Below are 20406 nucleotides of genomic sequence, written 5' to 3'. Positions count from 1 at the left end.
AGTGTGTAACATTTTAGGCCTTAACAGTGGTGTTGTATTAGGAGCTACAAAGAGTTAAACTACACATTTTTTGTTAGGAGTTCAAATGGGTATCAGATTACTAGGGCTGCAACAACTAATCGATTAAATCGATTAAAATCGATTATAAAAATAGTTGGCGATTAATTTAGTCATCGATTCGTTGGATCTATGCTATGCGCAGAGGCAATTTTATTTTTATTTTTTTATAAACCTTTATTTATAAACTGCAACATGTACAAACAGCTGAGAAACAATAATGAAAATAAGTATGGTGCCAGTATGCTATTTTTTTTCAATAAAATACTGGAAAAGATAGAAATGTAGTTTGTCTCTTTTTATCCGATTATTAATCGAAGTAATAATCGACAGATTAATCGATTAACAAATTAATCGTTAGTTGCAGCCCTACAGATTACCCACAGTGATGATTCAGGAGTTAAAAAGGGAGTTAAACTACACCTTAGGGACCTAATTGTGGCGTTTATTTACAAAGCACTGTACCGAGTTAAAGTAAACATTGTGAGGATGTATTACACTGCAAAAAGTCAGTGTTCAAAAACAAGAAAAAAAAAAAATACAAAAATTAGGGGTATTTTATTTGAACTAAGCAAAATTATCTGCCAATAGAACAAGAAAATTTGGCTTGTAAAGACTTTCCAAAACAAGTCAAATTAAAGCTGCAAGCAGCGATGGACGGGACCGGCTTTGAAGGCTCATAAAATCCAAACCGGAGCAGTAATTAAAACACGTTCATCAACTTTTAATCAGATGGGCTCAATCTCTCTCCTGTGCTAATTTGAAGCCGACACGACAAACGCGCTCAGAGGAGATAATGTTTGAAAAAAGGTGACTGTTTTTTACACAACTTTAGTTTTGAAGGGGGAATTGCAAACTTCCTGTTGATTTTTGCTGGGGGTTGTCAGTGTATGAAATATAGGTCTAAGTGAGACTTAAATAGAGGTTTCCGTTTCATGTCTCTACGACATTCCTACTGGGAGTTAGAGGCAGTTTAGTCTGTGTTTTCTGCCTAGGGAGCGCTAGAGCGCAATTTTGAATATTGGGTTTTTTTGTTTTTTTTATTAGATCGCAATTTTCGCCAGTCCCGAAGTGTGTGTCCATTTTGGTGAGTTTTGAAGCATGTTAAGGGGTCAAATTACAGCTCAAAGAGGCGGCGGTATAATAATAAAACGCTAGAAATTCAATAGGGTCCTCTGTCCCAAAGGGACTCGGTTAGGGATGTCCGATAATGGCTTTTTGCCGATATCCGATATTCCGATATTGTCCAACTCTTTAATTACAGATACCGATAACAACCGATACCGATATCAACCGATATATACAGTCGTGGAATTAACACATTATTATGCCTAATTTGGACAACCATGTATGGTGAAGATAAGGTACTTTTTAAAAATAATAATAAAATAAGATAACTAAATTAAAAACATTTTCTTGAATAAAAAAGAAAGTAAAACAATATAAAAACAGTTACATAGAAACTAGTAATTAATGAAAATGTGTAAAATTAACTGTTAAAGGTTAGTACTATTAGTGGACCAGCAGCACGCACAATCATGTGTGCTTACGGACTGTATCCCTTGCAGACTGTATTGATATATATTGATATATAATGTAGGAACCAGAATATTGATAACAGAAAGAAATGGGGGAGGGAGGTTTTTTGGGTTGGTGCACTAATTGTAAGTGTATCTTGTGTTTTTTATGTTGATTTAATAAAAAATAAAAAATAAAAAAAAACCGATACAGATAATAAAAAAACAGATACCGATAATTTCCGATATTACGTTTTAACGCATTTATCGGCCGATAATATCGGCAGGCCGATATTATCGGACATCCCTAGACTCGGTCCCTAATAATAAAACGCTAGAAATTCAATAGGGTCCTCTGTCCCAAAGGGACTCGGTCCCTAATTAGCTAACCTCAATGAACCCAAAAATACCTCAAAATAACTATATTCTCACTAATAACAACTGTACTACTATATGAGTACGTATTTTCTATTGTTTCATTGAAAATAAAACAGAAAAGTCCATTTGGCTGTCATCTGTTTTAATTATGAGACACAATTGTGTCAAAGTCATGATTTTTTTTGTTCATGCTTGAAATAAGAAATTATTACTTTGAAAAAGTAGTTTTATACTTGTGAGTGTTGATGACACAGCTTTGCAACAGTTGATATTCTAGTTTCAAGCATGTTTTACTCAATATAGGTAATCAAATCTCAGCAACAAGCTGTAATATCTTACGGAGATCATTTAGGACCAAAACCCTTAAAACAAGTAAAACACTAACATAAAATCTGCTTAGTGAGAAGAATTATCTTATCAGGCAGAAAATAAGCAAATATTACCCTTATTTGAGATATTTCATCTTACTTAGATTTCAGTTTTTGCAGTGTGGGAGTTAAAATGAGTTAAACTACACATGGTGATGGCTTAAGTGGCGTTCAAATGGAGTTAAACTACACGGGTGATGCTGTTCTAGGAGTTAAAATGCAGTAAAACTACAATTACGGTAGTGATAATGTGTTGGTAGGAGTTTAAAATGAGTTATGTTGTGATGATGAGGTAAGAGTTAAAAACAGTTAATCTACAAATGATGATGTATTAGCAGTAAAAAAGGAGTTAAACTACAAATGGTGATGATGTAGTAGGAGTTAAAAGTGGAGTTAAACTACACGATAGAGACCTAATTATGGCGTTTACTTACGACGCACTGTACTGTTTTAAGCCTTAAAAGTGACAGTGGTGATGTATTTGGTGTTGAAAATGGTGTTTTCCCATGACGATTTAGGAGTTAAAAGGGGAGTTAAACTACACAATAGAGACCTAATTGTGGCGTTTATTTACGAAGCACTGTACTGAGTTAAAGTAAACATTGTGATGATGTACTAGGAGTTAAAATTAGTTAAACTATACATGGTGATGGTTTAAACGGAATTCAAATGGAGTTAAACTACACGGGTGATGATGTTTTAGGAGTAAAATGCAGTAAAACTACAAAATAGTGATAATGTGTTGGTAGGAGTTTAAAATGAGTTGCGTTGTGATGATGAGGTAAGAGTTAAAAATAGTTAATCTACAAATGATGATGTATTAGCAGTAAAAAAGGAGTTAAACTACAAATGGTGGTGATGTAGTAGGAGTTAAAAGGGGAGTTAAACTACACAATAGAGACCTAACTGTGGCGTTTATTTACAAAGCACTGTACCGAGTTAAAGTAAACGTTGTGAGGATGTACTAGGAGTTAAAATGAGTTCAACTACACATGGTGATGGTTTAAGTGGCGTTCAAATGGAGTTAAACTACACGGGTGATGCAGTTTTAGGAGTTAAAATGAAGTCAAACTACAAATAGACATAATGTGTTCGGAGTTTAAAATGAGTTATATAGTGATGATGAGGTAAGAGTTAAAAATAGTTCATCTACAAATGATGATGATGTATTAGCAGTAAAAAAGGAGTTAAACTACAAATGGTGGTGATGTAGTAGGAGTTAAAAGGGGAGTTAAACTACACGATAGAGACCTAATTGTGGCGTTTATTTACAAAGCACTGTACCGAGTTAAAGTAAATGTTGTGAGGATGTACTAGGAGTTAAAATGAGTTCAACTACACATGGTGATGGTTTAAGTGGCGTTCAAATGGAGTTAAACTACACGGGTGATGCAGTTTTAGGAGTTAAAATGAAGTCAAACTACAAATAGTCATAATGTGTTCGGAGTTTAAAATGAGTTATATTGTGATGATGAGGTAAGAGTTAAAAACAGTTAATCTACAAATGATGATGATGTATTAGCAGTAAAAAAGGAGTTAAACTACAAATGGTGATGATGTAGTAGGAGTTAAAAGTGGAGTTAAACTACACGATAGAGACCTAATTATGGCGTTTACTTACGACGCACTGTACTGTTTTAAGCCTTAAAAGTGACCGTGGTGATGTATTTGGTGTTGAAAATGGAGTTTTCCCATGACGATTTAGGAGTTAAAAGGGGAGTTAAACTACACAATAGAGACCTAATTGTGGCGTTTATTTACGAAGCACTGTACTGAGTTAAAGTAAACATTGTGATGATGTACTAGGAGTTAAAATTAGTTAAACTACACATGGTGATGGTTTAAACGGAATTCAAATGGAGTTAAACTACACGGGTGATGATGTTTTAGGAGTAAAATGCAGTAAAACTACAAAATAGTGATAATGTGTTGGTAGGAGGTTAAAATGAGTTGCGTTGTGATGATGAGGTAAGAGTTAAAAATAGTTCATCTACAAATGATGATGATGTATTAGCAGTAAAAAAGGAGTTAAACTACAAATGGTGGTGATGTAGTAGGAGTTAAAAGTGGAGTTAAACTACACGATAGAGACCTAATTGTGGCGTTTATTTACAAAGCACTGTACCGAGTTAAAGTAAACGTTGTGAGGATGTACTAGGAGTTAAAATGAGTTAAACTACACATGGTGATGGTTTAATTGGCGTTCAAATGGAGTTAAACTACACGGGTGATGCTGTTTCAGGAGTTAAAATGAAGTCAAACTACAAATAGACATAATGTGTTCGGAGTTTAAAATGAGTTATATTGTGATGATGAGGTAAGAGTTAAAAATAGTTAATCTACAAATGATGATGATGTATTAGCAGTAAAAAAGGAGTTAAACTACAAATGGTGATGATGTAGTAGGAGTTAAAAGGGGAGTTAAACTACACGATAGAGACCTAACTGTGGCGTTTACTTACGACGCACTGTACTGTTTTAAGCCTTAAAAGTGACCGTGGTGATGTATTTGGTGTTGAAAATTGAGTTTTCCCATGACGATTTAGGAGTTAAAAGGGGAGTTAAACTACACGATAGAGACCTAATTGTGGCATTTATTTACAGTGCACTGTACTGTTTTAAGCCTTAAAAGTGACCGTGGTGATGTATTTGGTGTTGAAAAATGGAGTTAACCAACCGTGTTGATATGTTGTTAGATCAAGATCACATCAACTCCCATGACGATTTAGGAGTTAAAAAGGGAGTTAAACTACCCGATAGAGTCCTAATTGTGGCGTTTATTTACAAAGCACTGTACTGAGTTACAGTAAACATTGTGATGATGTACTAGGAGTTAAAATGAGTTAAACTACACATGGTGGTGGTTTAATAGGAGTTCAAATGGAGTTGAACTACACAGGTGATAAAGTTTTAGGAGTCGGGCGCGGCCACCGCTGCTGCTGACTGCTCCCCTCACCTCCCAGGGGGTGATCAAGGGTGATGGGTCAAATGCAGAGACTAATTTCACCACACCTAGTGTGTGCGGGACAATCATTGGTTAACTTTAACTTCAAATGCAGTTAAACTACAAATGATGATTATGTGTTTAAAGTGAGTTACATTGTGATAATGAAGTAAGAGTTAAAAATAGTTTAGTCTACAAATGTATTAGCAGTTAAAAAGGAGTTAAACTACACATGGTGATGATGTAGTAGGAATTACAAAGGAGTTTAACTTCACATGGCGATGATGTATTAGGAGTCAAAAAAAAAAAAAAGAGTTGAACTACACATGGTGATAATGTGTTAGGAGTTCAACTACACATTATACTAACCACTGAGACTCCTCCGGAGGTGGAGACGGAGCACACCGAACCAACGAAAGCAATCCCCAGCACACCTCCTGGAAACGCCCCTGTGCGACCACTAAAAAAAACCCAAAGCAACAAAAATATCATTAAGGATTTCAGCATACGACACAGTGGCATTTCAACTTGTGAGACATGTCAGGTACGAGCTGTCCCTTGTTGTTTTTGTTATGCTTTTAAGTTGTGACCATAATTTGAGTTACGAGCATTTTAATATTGGAATATTTGTCACAGCCTTGTGCCGTTTGAGCAATTTAAGGTTAATATATTGTTACACCCTGTTGTTCCTGCTTCGTCTGCACAAGAAACATACGTTCTGATTAGACAGTTGACATGCGCATTCAGAGATCGACACAATCCTGCCCTCCAACCATCGAAACTGGGAAAGTCAATGCGTGGGGGAAGAAGCGGAAGAACGAAGCATAGAAACAATCCAACAAAAACACATCTAACTGCCAGCTTCTGCAGAACGCAACCGCAAACTTCCAAAAGACCAACTTTTATCCATGAAAATATTGAGAGGAAGCAGATGCTGTTTGACATGTTTCAGTCAAGTTAAAGTTAAAGTACCGATGATTGTCACACACACACTAGGTGTGGTGAAATTTGTCCTCTGCATTTGACCCATCCCCCTTGATCACCCCCTAGGAGGTGAGGGGAGCAGTGGGCAGCAGCGGTGCCGCGCCTGGGAATCATTCTTGGTGATTCAACCCCCAATTCCAACCCTTGATGCTGAGTGCCAAGCAGGGAGGTAATGGGTTCCATTTTTATAGTCTTTGGTATGACTCGGCCGGGGTTTGAACTCACAACCTACTGATCTCAGGGCGGACACTCTAACCACTAGGCCACTGAGAAGGTGGGTTGTGAGTTCAAACTCCGGCCGAGTCATTGGTACTGTAACTTTAAAGGCCTACTGAAATGATTTTTTTTTTATTTAAACGGGGATAGCAGATCCATTCTATGTGTCATACTTGATCATTTCGCGATATTGCCATATTTTTGCTGAAAGGATTTAGTAGAGAACATCGACGATAAAGTTGCAACTTTAGGTCGCTGATAAAAAAAAGCCTTGCCTGTACCGGAAGTAGCGTGACGTCAACAGTTGAAAGGCTCCTCACATTTCCCCATTGATTTTAATGCAGCGAGAGCGATTCGGATCGAGAAAGCGACGATTACCCCATTAATTTGAGCGAGGATGAAAGATTTGTGGATGAGGAACGTTAGAGTGAAGGACTAGAATGCAGTGCAAGACGTATCTTTTTTCGCTCTGACCGTAACTTAGGTACAAGCTGGCTCATTGGATTCCACACTCTCTCCTTTTTCTATTGTGGATCACGGATTTGTATTTTAAACCACCTCGGATACTATATCCTCTTGAAAATAAGAGTCGAGAACGCGAAATGGACATTCACAGTGACTTTTATCTCCACGACAATACATCGGCGAAGCTCTTTAGCTACTGATCTAACATGATAACATCGGGCTCAAATGCAGATAGAAACAAAATAAATAAATCCCTGACTGGAAGGATAGACAGAAGATCAACAGAACTATTAAACCATGGACATGTAAATACACGGTTGAATTTTTTCCAGCCTGGCGAAGGTTAACAATGCTGTTGCTAATGACGCCATTGAAGCTAACTTAGCAACCGGACCTCACAGAGCTATGCTAAAAACATTAGCTATCCACCTACGCCAGCCAGCCCTCATCTGCTCATCAACACCCGTGCTCACCTGTGTTCCAGCGATCGACGGTGCGACGAAGGACTTTACCCGATCACAGATGCGGTCGGCGAGACGGAGGAAGTTAAGGTGAGTTCGCCGGCTAGCGCGTCTGCTATCCATCTCTGGCCTCCTGGTTGTGTTGCTGTAGTCTGCCGCTAATACACCGATCTCACCTACAACTTTCTTCTTTGCAGTCTCCATTGTTCATTACACAAATTGCAAAAGATTCACCAACACAGATGTCCAGAATACTGTGGAATTTTGAGATGAAAACAGAGTTTTTTGTATAAGATTCAATGTGTCCGCATACTTCCCGTTTCAACAATTGACGTCACGCGCATACGTCATCATACATAGACATTTTCAACCGGAAGTTTAGCGGGAAATTTAAAATTGCACTTTATAAGTTAACCCGGCCGTATTGGCATGTGTTGCAATGTTAAGATTTCATCATTGATATATAAACTATCAGACTGCGTGGTCGCTAGTAGTGGCTTTCAGTAGGCCTTTAACTAACTTAACTGAAACATGTCAAACAGCATCTGCTTCCTCTCAATATTTTCATGGATAAAAGTTGGTCTTTTGGAAGATTGCGGTTGCGTTCTGCAGAAGCTAGCAGTTAGATGTGTTTTTGTTGGATTGTTTCTATGCTTCGTTCTTCCGCTTCTTCCCCTACGCATTGACTTTCCCAGTTTTGATGGTTGGAGGGCAGGATTGTGTCGATCTCAACTGGCTCTGTTTAGTCCTGACTCAACAAACTGGACGATCAAGCATTACCTTTGGTACGACGACGTACATATCGCTTGTCCTCAACTCTGACCTCTCCGGTCTGTCACTCAAATACGTCCATGTGCAACAGGAACAGCAATATTATAGTTCCTATTGTTACAAGACTTAGAAGCAGCCGGTAGGAGACACCGACAATAGTAAATGCTGTACAATATCATCACATTGCTTCCTAAAACTACTGTAGTTGTTTGTAGTACATTTTATCGTAATGTTTTTTCAAACCGTATTCCTTATCTAAAACTTTGTTTTTCTTTTTGGAAGGCATATTACTTGTTAAAATGTTGGTGTTTTGCGAGATTACATTGATTTAAATGTATCTGAATATGCAAGGCGGATTTGATAAATGAGTGTTTTGAGTTTCAAACTCGGTCGCGCAATGTGCTCGTAAGTTGAGGTACCACTGTACATTTTGTCATTGCACACCTGTCGACTTACACTACGAGCTGAGCCACGTCGTGGCGGTTCCTCGGCAAAAGGTCGGACCGCCTCCACCTGACGAAGTTACGCAGCACCTCGCCCGCAGAGCCCTCCACCGCGAACGGGTTGGCTTCACTAAAAACCTCCAGGCCCACGAGAATGACGCGGATGTTGAGCTGCCTGTAATACTAGGACAGAAAAGAAGGTATTGAGAACAATTTCTACCGGTCGGTCTTGAATGTCTCACCCCGTCGAGCAGGTTGGCCATTTCCACCATCTCATCTTGTATCAGGGTCTCATTTTGTTGCCTGAATCGATACTGCGGATGAAATGAATGGTCAAATCAAATCAAACTTTGTATACCACTTTTCTTACAATGTAGCACAAAGTGCTTTAAAATATATATATATAAAAAAAAAAAACAGTGCCTCCTGCCCTCATTACATAATCCCAGGCTCAAAAAGTCGCCCCCCCCTGGCCCCCAAACATATACACAAAAGTCTTGTAAACACAGATGTGGCTGAGCACGGAGGAACCGGGTGAGAAAACACTATCTTAAGAAGCCAAGCTGTATCAATCAATTAGGGCTGCAACTAACGATTAATTTGATCATCGATTAATCTGTCGATTATTGCTTCGATTAATAATCGGATAAAAGAGACAAACCATACTTATTTTGATTATTGTTTCTCAGCTGTTTGTACATGTTGCAGTTTATAAATAAAGGTTTATAAAAGAATTAAAATAATAATAATAATAATAATAAAAATAATAACAAAATTGCCTCTGCGCATGAGCACAGCATATATCCAACGAATCGATGACTAAATTAATCGCCAACTATTTTTATAATAGATTTTAATCGATTAGTTGTTGCAGCCCTACAATTAATCAATCAATGTTTACTTGTATAGGCCTAAATCACCAGTGTCTCAAAGGGCTGCACAAGCCACAACGACATCAGATCCCACATCAGGGCAAGGAAAAACTCCAACCCAATAGGATGACAATGAGAAATCGTGGAGGCGACCGGTGCAATGGACATGGAGTGGATCTAGCATAATATTGTGAGAGTCCAGTCCATAGTGGATCTAACATAATAGTGAGAGTCCAGTCCATAGTGGATCTAACATAATAGTGTGAGTATGATGACGGGCCACGACCGCAATGATCTCTGACCCAGGGCACAGAGCGAGGGACCACGGAGCCATCTCGCCCAGGAACCCATGAGACAGAGCCACAGCAGCCGCGGCGCATAAGAGCCCCCAGGGCATAAGCTCCCACTGAGAAAATGCTGGAAATAACTCCATACAACTCAAATATAGTAAGAGCCACAGCAGCCGTGGCGCATAAGAGCCCCCAGGGCAGGGGTCGGCAACCCAAAATGTTGAAAGAGCCATATTGGACCAAAAATACAAAAACAAATCTGTCTGGAGCCGCAAAAAATTCAAAGCCATTTTACATACAGATAGTGTGTCATGAGATATACATTGAATTAAGAGGACTTAAAGGAAACTAAATGAGCTCAAATATAGCTACAAATGAGGCATAATGATGCAATATGTACATATAGCTAGCCTAAATAGCATGTTAGCATCGATTAGCTAGCATTAATGCAGTGACCAAATATGTCTGATTAGCACTCCACACAAGTCAATAACATCAACAAAACTCACCTTTGTGCCTTCACGCACAACGTTAACAGTTTGGTGGACAAAATGAGACAGAAAAAGAAGTGGCATAAAACACGTCCTAGAAAGTCGGAGAAAGTTATACATGTAAACAAACTATACGGTGAGTTCAAGGACCGCCAAAATTAGTAGGACAAAACGGCGCTCGCTAAATACTCGAATCAGTGAAGCATGTTTAATACAAACAGTGTGATTTATAACTATTAGGGAGGTTTGTGTCATGTTTGTCCTCCTACAGAAACCATATTAAAACAAAAAATATATTTTTTCCCCTCATCTTTTTCCATTTTTCATAAATTTTTGAAAAAGCTCCAGAGAGCCACTAGGGCGGCGCTAAAGAGCCGCCGGGTTGCCGACCCCTGCCCCAGGGCATAAGCTCCCACTGAGAAAATGCTGGAAATAACTCCATACAACTAAAATATAGTAAGAGGATAAATTAAATATATTAACAGGAGGATCATGAAGAGGTTGAGGTGGGCGGGGTTGACATGGTGGGGGTGGGGGGTGGTTAGGGAGTACCAGGGGGTGTATATTGTAGCGTCCCCGGAAGAGTTAGTGCTGCAAGGGGTTCTGGGTATTTGTTCTGTTGTGTTACGGTGCGGATGTTCTCTCGAAATGTGTTTGTCATTCTTGTTTGGTGTGGGTTCACAGTGTGGCGCATATTTGTAACAGTGTTAAAGTTGTTTATACGGTCACCCTCAGTGTGACCTGTATGGCTGTTGACCAAGTATGCCTTGCATTCACTTGTGTGTGCGAAAAGCTGTAGATAATATGTGATTAGGCCGGCACGCAAAGGCAGTGCCTTTAAGGTTTATTGGCGCTCTGCACTTCTCTCTACGTCCGTGTACCACTCCGTACAGCGGCGTTTCAAAAAGTCATACATTTGACTTTTTGAAACCGATACCGATCATTTCCGATATCACATTTTAAAGCATTTATCGACATCTGTAGTTGTCAATATTCAGTGTTTTATCGTTCATAGTTAATATTGTAAATCCCACATTCTTTATTTTCATGTACATTCTGGGTGTCTCATTCAGTAAAATAAAGTAAAATTAACGTTTTTAGCATTCAATCAAGACATTGTTGTGAGGTTTTGTATTAGTGTTCCTAAAAATAGATATACCGGCCCCCAGGCAAAATTTTTTCTCTAAATTTGGTCCCCCGAGTCAAAATAATTGCCTAGGCCTGTTATTAAGTTAAAAAGTTAAAGTACCAATGATTGTCACACACACACCAGGTGTGGTGAAATTTGTCCTCTGCATTTGACCCATCTCCTTGTTCACCCCCTGGGAGGTGAGGGGAGCAGTGGGCAGCAGCGGTGCCGCGCCCGGGAATCATTTTGGTGATTTAACCCCCAATTCCAACCCTTGATGCTGAGTGCCAAGCAGGGAGTTGATTATAGTTGATCAACCAACTTACCCGGAGATTATCCACAACCAACACCAACTCCACGTATCTGGTCTGAGGCAGATTGCGTTTCTTCTATTGAAGCAACAAACAGTTAGAATCTGTCTTGCTGACAAAAAAAAACATTTTTAAAGTGTGTGTTGCAAATGTGAGCAACCGGACCCGTAGCAGCAGAGTCGACATGGATTCCCCAGCCTCGAACAGTTCATGGCTTTGCGTGTCCGTATCCTCGTGGAGGACTCCGCAAGAAACGGGTCCGGTCTGAACGTCAGACAGACGGTAGAGGAGGTGCTCGTTGGTGGCGGAGTCAGGGAAAGGCTCGAGCGCGTAGCTCTCGTTTGCGAAAAGTATCACACCCCTGGGGAGGAATCACAAACCACACAGATCCATCAGAGTATGTAAATACTGCCAGTCACAAAGAGCTTGTGCTGAGCTGGGAATAGGGGAAATAAGCTTATCATGTATTTCCAGTATTTTATATTTACCATTACTGGCATATTAAATCGTAATTGTTACATCAATAGGGATGATACTCGAAACCGGTTTTCCCGGTTGTTTGATAAGAAAAGAACCGAGTCCTCGGACTCGAATCCCTTTTTGAGAACCGGTACCCGTTATCGAGACCACTATAGTAAAGGAAAAGAGTTGATTCTTTATTCGAATCCCGTCCCGACCAGAAATGCTCCGTGGGACATCACAAGAAATGACGTCACGTAGCTCAGTCATTAGGCGCAGATAGCGAAAGCAGGAAAAAAATTGGACGGGAAAAAGCGCTCCAAGGTGTAATAAAGTTCAAAACAAAAGCTATAATCCATCGAATAACTTTACTGAGAGATTTGAGCAGGGTACAACACATGACCAACACTTTTACGACCAACCGGAAACATAGCAACGCACCTCCTTTACGGCAGCTGTCGCAACGTTCTTAAAGCAACCGCAGCACATACATATATATACAACATATCTCCCTTTTTTAACTTTTGTTTTTCTTTCCTTGTAAACAAAACAAAATCACACTGTATATGTGTTGTCTGTCTAATTATAAATAATGCAGACGAGGCGTGTTGGCTGAGTTCTTGACGTTTACTTTCACAGCGTGGCAACATGCAACACTTTTCGGGGCTACCGCGCATGCTCGTAACTCCAGTTGCATGCTGGGTAGTGTAGTTGTTATATTCTCTCGCTCATAACATTTTTCCCCCTATAAAGAAATAATGTTAACTCAATAAAGTGTATTTCTTTTTTTAGCTTTAACTTTTCATTTTTTAGCATTGTAACCACATTTGCAAACAACTTTTCTCTTCATAGAATGTTCTTTCAATAAAGAAATAAAGTGCAAAAATGTCAAAGCATCATAACAAACAGTTATGTCAAATAGCAGCAGAATTGCACTTTTTGGAGAGCTGTATTATTTTCAGTTTTGTGCCCAAGGGACTGATTTTATTTAACACTTTATTATTGTTTATACACCTATAGTGATCACAGAGACAGCTTGTTTTTGTGTTACTGTATATATTTGTTTCTCTGAAAAATCCCACTTAATATACTTTGGGTAACAACAGTCAATATTTATTTATTTTATTTTATTTTTTTAGGTGGGTAACAGTCAATATTTATTTATTTATTAGATTTTATTTTTTTATTATATAATAAAAGTGAGCTTTTGTTAAACCAAATATTGTGTGTTTTTTTCCATATACAACAACCTATCTGGACTCCATAAGAGAATCGATAAGAGGATTCGATAATAGGCTCGAACTCGATCATTTCTTATCAAACATCATCCCTATACATCAATAATGCAAATTAACTATACGTATACAGTATTCCTTCCCCTTGAACTTTTCCATATTTTGTCACATTACAACCACAAACAAATGTATTTTATTGTAATTTTATGTGGAAGAACACAAAATGGTATTCAATTGTAAAGTTTAAAGAAAATTATACATGATTTTTTTTTTTTAAGAGAAAAGGGTATTGTGCAAAAGTATTCAGCCCCCCCCTGAGTCAATACTTTGTGGCACCACCTTTTGCTGGAATTACAATTACAGCTGTAGGTATTTAGGGTTTGTCTCTACCAGCTTTACAAATCTAGTGACGGAAATGCTTTCCCCATTCTTGTTTGCAAAACAGTTCAAGCTCAGTCAGACTAGACGGAGAGCGTTTGTCAAGCGCGTTTTTCAGATCTTGCCATAGATTCTCGATTGGGTTCAGGTCTAGACTTTGACGGAGGCATTCAAAGACATGAGTATGTTTTGTTTACCTGGGGATAAGTTGATTGGCAACACTAAAAAATTGGCCCTAGTGTGTGAATGTGAGTGTGAATGTTGTCTGTCTATCTGTGTTGGCCCTGCGATCAGGTGGCGACTTGTCCAGGGTGTACCCCGCCTTCCGCCCGATGCAGCTGAGATAGGCTCCAGCGACCCCCCGCGACCCCAAAAAGGGACAAGCGGTAGAAAATGGATGGATGGGCATTCATTGTAACTAGAGATGTCCGATATTATCGGCCGATATATGCGTTAAAATGTAATATCGGAAATTATCGGTATCGTTTTTTTTATTATCGGTATCGTTTTTTTTTTGTTTTTTTTGGGTTTTTTTAATTAAATCAACATAAAAAACACAAGATACACTTACAATTAGTGCACCAACCCAAAAAACCTCCCTCCCCCATTTACACTCATTCACACAAAAGGGTTGTTTCTTTCTGTTATTAATATTCTGCTTCCTACATTATATATCAATATATATCAATACAGTCTGCAAGGAATACAGTCCGTAAGCACACATGATTGTGCGTGCTGCTGCTCCACTAATAGTACTAACCTTTAACAGTTAATTTTACTCATTTTCATTCATTACTAGTTTCTATGTAACTGTTTTTATATTGTTGTACTTTCTTTTTTATTCAAGAAAATGTTTTTAATTTATTTATCATATTTTACTAATTTTTTAAAAAAGTACCTTATCTTCACCATACCTGGTTGTCCAAATTAGGCATAATAATGTGTTAATTCCACGACTGCATATATCGGTATCGGTTGATATCGGTAATTAAAGAGTTGGACAATATCGGAATATCGGATATCGGCAAAAAGACATTATCGGACATCCCTAATTGTAACCATGGCTTTATGTCCAGGGTCGTTGCCCTGCCGGAAGGTGAACCCCCGTCCCGCTCTCAAGTCTTTGGCAGACTCCCAAAAGATTTTCTTCCAAAATTGCCCTGAATTTGGCTCCAACCATTTCCCCATCAACTCTGACTATCTTCCCTGTCCCTGCTAAAGAGAAGCACCCCCAGAGCATGATGCTGCCACCACATTTGACAGTGGCAATGGTGTGTTCAGGGTGATGTGCAGTGTTCAAATCAAATCAAATCAACTTTATTTATAAAGCACATTTAAAATTGACCACAGGGGTAGCCAAAGTGCTGTACAATGGGCAGGTTAAAAGATAATACGAGTACCGAGCAAACACAACACAAAGAGAACACGATAAAAAATAAATAAATAAAACATAAAAACAGGTTCACAGCAGGTGTATTATGGGGCGCCATTGCAGGATGGATATCACTCAGTGTTAACAGCCATGGAATAAAAGTATGTTTTTAAGAGAGATTTAAAAACAGGAAGAGAGGAGGCTTGTCTAACACTCAGAGGTAGGTCGTTCCAGAGCTTGGGAGCAGCAGCGGCGAAAGCTCTGTCACCTCTAAGCTTCAGCCTTGTGTCAGGGACCGTCAGTAGCAGCTGGTCGGCTGATCTTAGGGATCGGTAAGGGCAGTAAGGCTGAAGGGGGTCGGAGAGATATGTTGGCGCGAGGTTGTTTAGACATTTAAAAACAAATAAAATAAAGACTGTTAGTTTAACGCCACACATAGCGTTTTGCATTTTGATCAAAAAGTTCAATTTGGGTGTCGTTCTTCTACATGTTTGTGGTGTCTCAAACATGGCTTCTGGCAAACTGCAAATGGAGCTTCTTATGGTTTTCTTCTATGGCTTTCTTCTTGGCACTCTTCAATAAAGACCACATCTGTGCAACGCACAACCAGCAGTTGTCCCGTGGACAGATTCCCCTACCTGAGCTGTGGATCTCTGCAGTTGGTCCGGAGTCACCATGGGCTTTTTGGCTACATCTCTTTGATTGATTGAAACTTTTATTAGTAGATTGCACACTACAGTACATATTCCGTACAATTGACCACTAAATGGTAACACCCGAATAAGTTTTTCAACGTGTTTAAGTCGGGGTCCACGTTAATCAATGCATGGTATCTGATCAGTGCTCTCCTTGTTCGGCCTTTAAGTTTAAATGGACGGCCTCATCTTGGTAGCTTTACAGTTGTGCCATACTATTTTCATTTCCGGATGATGAATTGAACAGTGCTCCGTGAGATGTTCAAAGCATGGGAACATCTTTTTATAGCCTAGGCCTGCTTTAAACTTCTCCACAACTCTGTCCCTGACCGGTCTGGTGTGTTCCTTGTACTTCATGAATCATGTTTTCTCCCCAAAATTCTCTTAACCAACCCCTGAAGCTGTCAGAGAACAGCTACAGTATGTTTGAACTGAGATCAGGACAGGCTAACCGGACAGGCTAAACTCCTCCAACCTCTGAGGACAAAGCTACGAACAATGGGAGACCGGGCTTTCTGCTCCGCCGCTCCCAGTCTGTGGAACGCTCTCCCTGACCACCTGAGGGCACCACAGACGGTGGATGCTTTTAAAAAGGCTTAAAAACCCTTCTTTTTAAAAAAAAAAAAAAAAAGCCTTTTTTTTTTTTTACATATATGCATACTAGTTCTAGCTATTTGGCTGTTCTAGTTTTTATTTTTATTTATTTTTTATGATCTTTTTTTTTTAATACACTGTAGCACTTTGAGGTTGTTTACTCAATGTAAAGTGCTTTTTACAAGTAAAATATATTATTATTATTATCATACTACACACAGGTGGACAGTATTTAGTTATTTAGCAATCATCAGGCAACTTTCAAGGCAATTGGTTGCCCTCAGAGGAAAGGGGGCTGAATAATTTGACTTTTTTATTTGTAAAAAAAAATGTTTTGAATCATAAACATCGTCACAATTGTAAACCATTTTGTGTTGGTCTTTCACACGAAATTCCAAGGAAATATATTCTACGTTTGTGGTTGTAATGTGACAAAATATGGAAAAGTTCAAGGGCTATGAATAATTTACAAGTAGTAGCTTGTCAAGGTGTGCAATTAGACAGGGCGGAAGCAGAATCAGTGACATCAGACGCCACCTCTGTATACCGGTATTACGAGTTATACCGGTACATTTTAAAAAGAGATATGTTTTTGAGACAAAATCGCCATCCTAATATATTGATAGTTACTCCAGCGCTTCAATTAATTTCTTCAATTTGACATTCACATTGCGTCAACACCCGTCGCGGGCCTTTGCGATGCTTTGGTTTGGTTTAATTGCGTGAAAGCATTCACACATATATACGATTCTTTAAACCATAGGTGTCAAAGTCAAGGCCTGCGGAATTATCTATGGCCCCCCCCGGGATGATATTTCATTAGTATTAGAACCGGCCCGCAGGCCACAGCCGCCTGCTGCTGTTTTGCACGCACCAATACTCCATCAGTGTTGACGCTAGAAAATGAAGTCATAAAAATGGGGTCCCACTTTTTTGTGACCGTTTTGAAAACAAATCTAATGTATGCATTATCCTGTATCTCACATTCTATATTGTGGTTTGGAAAAAGGTTGTCATAAACGTTACTTAAAGGCCTACTGAAAGCCACTACTACCGACCACGCAGTCGGATAGTTTATATATCAATGATGAAATCTTAACATTGCAACACATGCCAATACGGCCGGGTTAACTTATAAAGTGCAATTTTAAATTTCCCGGGGAACTTCCGGTTGAAAACGTCTATGTATGATGACGTTTGCGCGTGAAGTCGATGGTTGAAACGGAAGTATTCGGACACATTGTATACAATACAAACAGCTCTGTTTTCATCGCAAAATTCCACAGTATTCTGGACATCTGTGTTGGTGAATCTTTTGCAATTTGTTTAATGAACAATGGAGACTGCAAAGAAGAAAGCTGTAGGTGGGATCGGTGTATTTGCGGCTGGCTGCAGCAACACAACCAGGAGGACTTTGAGTTGGATAGCAGACGCGCTATCCGACGCTAGCCGCCGACCGCATCGATGATCGGGTGAAGTCCTTCGTCGCGCCGTCGATCGCTGGAACGCAGGTGAGCACGGGTGTTGATGAGCAGATGAGGGCTGGCGTAGGTGGAGCGCTAATGTTTTTATCATAGCTCTGACGAGGTCCCGTAGCTAAGTTAGCTTCAATGGCGTCGTTAGCAACAGCATTGCTAGGCTTCGACAGGCGGCACAGCATTAACCGTGTAGTTACAGGTCCAGTGTTTGGTTCGGTGTCTCCTGATAGTAGTATTGTTGATCTTCTGTCTATCCTTCCAGTCAGGGGCTTATTTCTTTTGTTTCTATCTGCATTTTTAAGCACGATGCTATCACGTTAGCTCCGTGGCTAAAGTGCTTCACCGATGTATTGTCGTGGAGATAAAAGTCACTGTGAATGTCCATTTTGCGTTCTCGACTCTCATTTTCAAGAGGATATAGTATCCGAGGTGGTTTAAAATACAAATCCGTGATCCACAATAGAAAAAGGAGAAAGTGTGGAATCCAATGAGCCCTTGTACCTAAGTTATGGTCAGAGCGGGAAAAAAAATACGTCCTGCACTGCACTCTAGTCCTTCACTCTCACATTCCTCATCCACAAATATTTTATCCTCGCTCAAATAATGGGGTAATCGTCGCTTTCTCGGTCCGAATCGCTCTCGCTGCTGGTGTAAACAACGGGGAAATGTGAGGAGCCTTTCAACCTGCGACGTCACGCTACTTCCGGTACAGGCAAGGCTTTTTTTATCAGCGACCAAAAGTTGCAAACTTTATCGTCGATGTTCTCTACTAAATCCTTTCAGCAAAAATATGGCAATATCGCGAAATGATCAAGTATGACACATAGAATGGATCTGCTATCCCCGTTTAAATAAAAAAAATTCATTTCAGTAGGCCTTTAATTCATTAAAAAGAATAAAATACAAAAGAATACACATTTTAATGCGTATGTAAATGTATTCAGTTATAAACATTCATTCACTTTCTTCTTTCCTTCATGCATGTAAACTTTACCGCTGACGTTATTTTTTTCTATGTTTTTATTGTAAAATTTTCAGAATGTGTTTGTTCTACTTTTCGCCAAAATAATATAAAGAAAACAATCTGAAGTTGTCTTTATTTTTTTGTCTTAATGCCATTATTTTAATAGTCAGGCCCGTGTGTGCACAGATTTTTCTCCATGCGGCCCCTGACCTAAAATGAGTTTGACACCAGTTCAAACAGTCCAAATCAGATCAGACCGCTAGCGATGTACGCTTGATGTAACGTGGCATGCTACTTTTAAATTTGCTTTTCTCCCTCTCTGTCAGTTTACGTGGCCTACCACTTGGTGGCCGAGTTGCTGTTGTTCCCAAACTCTTCCATTTTCTTATAATAAAGCCGACAGTTGACTTTGGAATATTTAGGAGCGAGGAAATTTCATGACTGGATTTGTTGCACAGGTGGCATTTTCACAAATGTTTGTAGAAACGATATTGCATGATTTTATACACCTGTGGCCGGGCCAAGTGATTAGGGGCCCCAGGGGCCGTACTTATCAAGCTTCTTAGAATTACTCCTAAGAAGTCTGCTAAGAGTTGACTTAAGAGTAAATAAATTCTTCGCTGAAAGCTGCACTTAAAAGTTAGTTATCAAGCGTCTTACTCACACTTTCAGCGAAGTGTAGGACTGAATCTTAAGTGTCACACTCAGAGCTGAATTACGACATTACTATGTGCCGTAAACGCAATTTTAGGTGACGTCATTTCTGTGTCCATAGAAATGACCAATCACGGAAGGGAATCCGTTGTCTAAGAATAAAGAAATATCTTGGAAATATTTAAGTGGACAATGGGAGTGTATATTTGGACCATAAACTACAAAATAATACAAAACAAACTAGTCCCCGCCGGCACTCACGCTACCGCTCCCTCTCTTCTCTCGCCCACACACTCACTGACGTCACTCACCTCACGACCACACACATACGCTACTGTCATAACATTTTCTTTCCAATTCATTAATTAGGCAACTAATTTGAAACTGGTGTGGGTGGCTCTATATATACTAGCCCACTGCAGACACATGCAAAAAATCAACAAGGAATCGAAAAGTATTAAATCTGTGACAAAAATAATACCCGCTCTGTCTAAACGATACCGTTTGATCAGCTGCTCGTCATCAAAAAAAACAAAAACATTGTTCCGTTCCCTGAACGTTCGCGCACGTCTCTCTCGCCTCAGTGCCATCCCCTGCTGGCAACTCCTAACCACTTAAGACACCTCTGAAGGTCTCTTAAATATCGTGGAGAGTAGGAGTGATTCTTAGACTTAAGAACGTTGATAAAAAGCTTTTATTCTTAAGTTTGAGAGTAGGACTAAATTTCGCAAATTCTCAGGACTTAAGTGTAAAATGGCACTCTAAGAAGCTTGATAAGTACGGCCCCTGATTCTCATCATTTGGATGGGTGGCCAAATACTTTCGGAAATATGGTGTATGTCTTTTTCATCTAAAATGTTTAAGGACACTTTTTCGATAA

At 39.4% G+C, this 20406-nt stretch overlaps 1 protein-coding gene and 1 long non-coding RNA gene across 3 annotated transcripts in view; one reads left to right on the top strand and one right to left on the bottom strand.

The window, feature by feature from the left end:
• Positions 1-20406, top strand: part of LOC133655317 (uncharacterized) — a 95333-nt gene that overhangs the window by 71146 nt on the left and 3781 nt on the right. The gene's annotated exons all lie outside the window — the stretch shown is intronic.
• The window catches only part of zgc:174164 (uncharacterized protein LOC570656 homolog), a 56302-nt gene that overhangs the window by 32249 nt on the left and 3647 nt on the right, over positions 1-20406 (bottom strand). The window contains exons 6-10 of the mRNA XM_062055341.1: positions 11863-12058; positions 11713-11775; positions 8847-8918; positions 8618-8787; positions 5634-5724 (exon numbers count right to left, since the gene is read on the bottom strand). Coding sequence (XP_061911325.1) covers positions 5634-5724; positions 8618-8787; positions 8847-8918; positions 11713-11775; positions 11863-12058 — 592 coding nt within the window. The remainder of the gene's footprint in view (positions 1-5633; positions 5725-8617; positions 8788-8846; positions 8919-11712; positions 11776-11862; positions 12059-20406) is intronic.

Source organism: Entelurus aequoreus, linkage group LG08 (assembly GCF_033978785.1).
Source record: "Entelurus aequoreus isolate RoL-2023_Sb linkage group LG08, RoL_Eaeq_v1.1, whole genome shotgun sequence".
NCBI lineage: Eukaryota > Metazoa > Chordata > Actinopteri > Syngnathiformes > Syngnathidae > Entelurus > Entelurus aequoreus.
The sequence above is the reverse complement of the archived record's forward strand: the minus strand, read 5'-3'. Positions and strand labels throughout refer to the sequence as shown.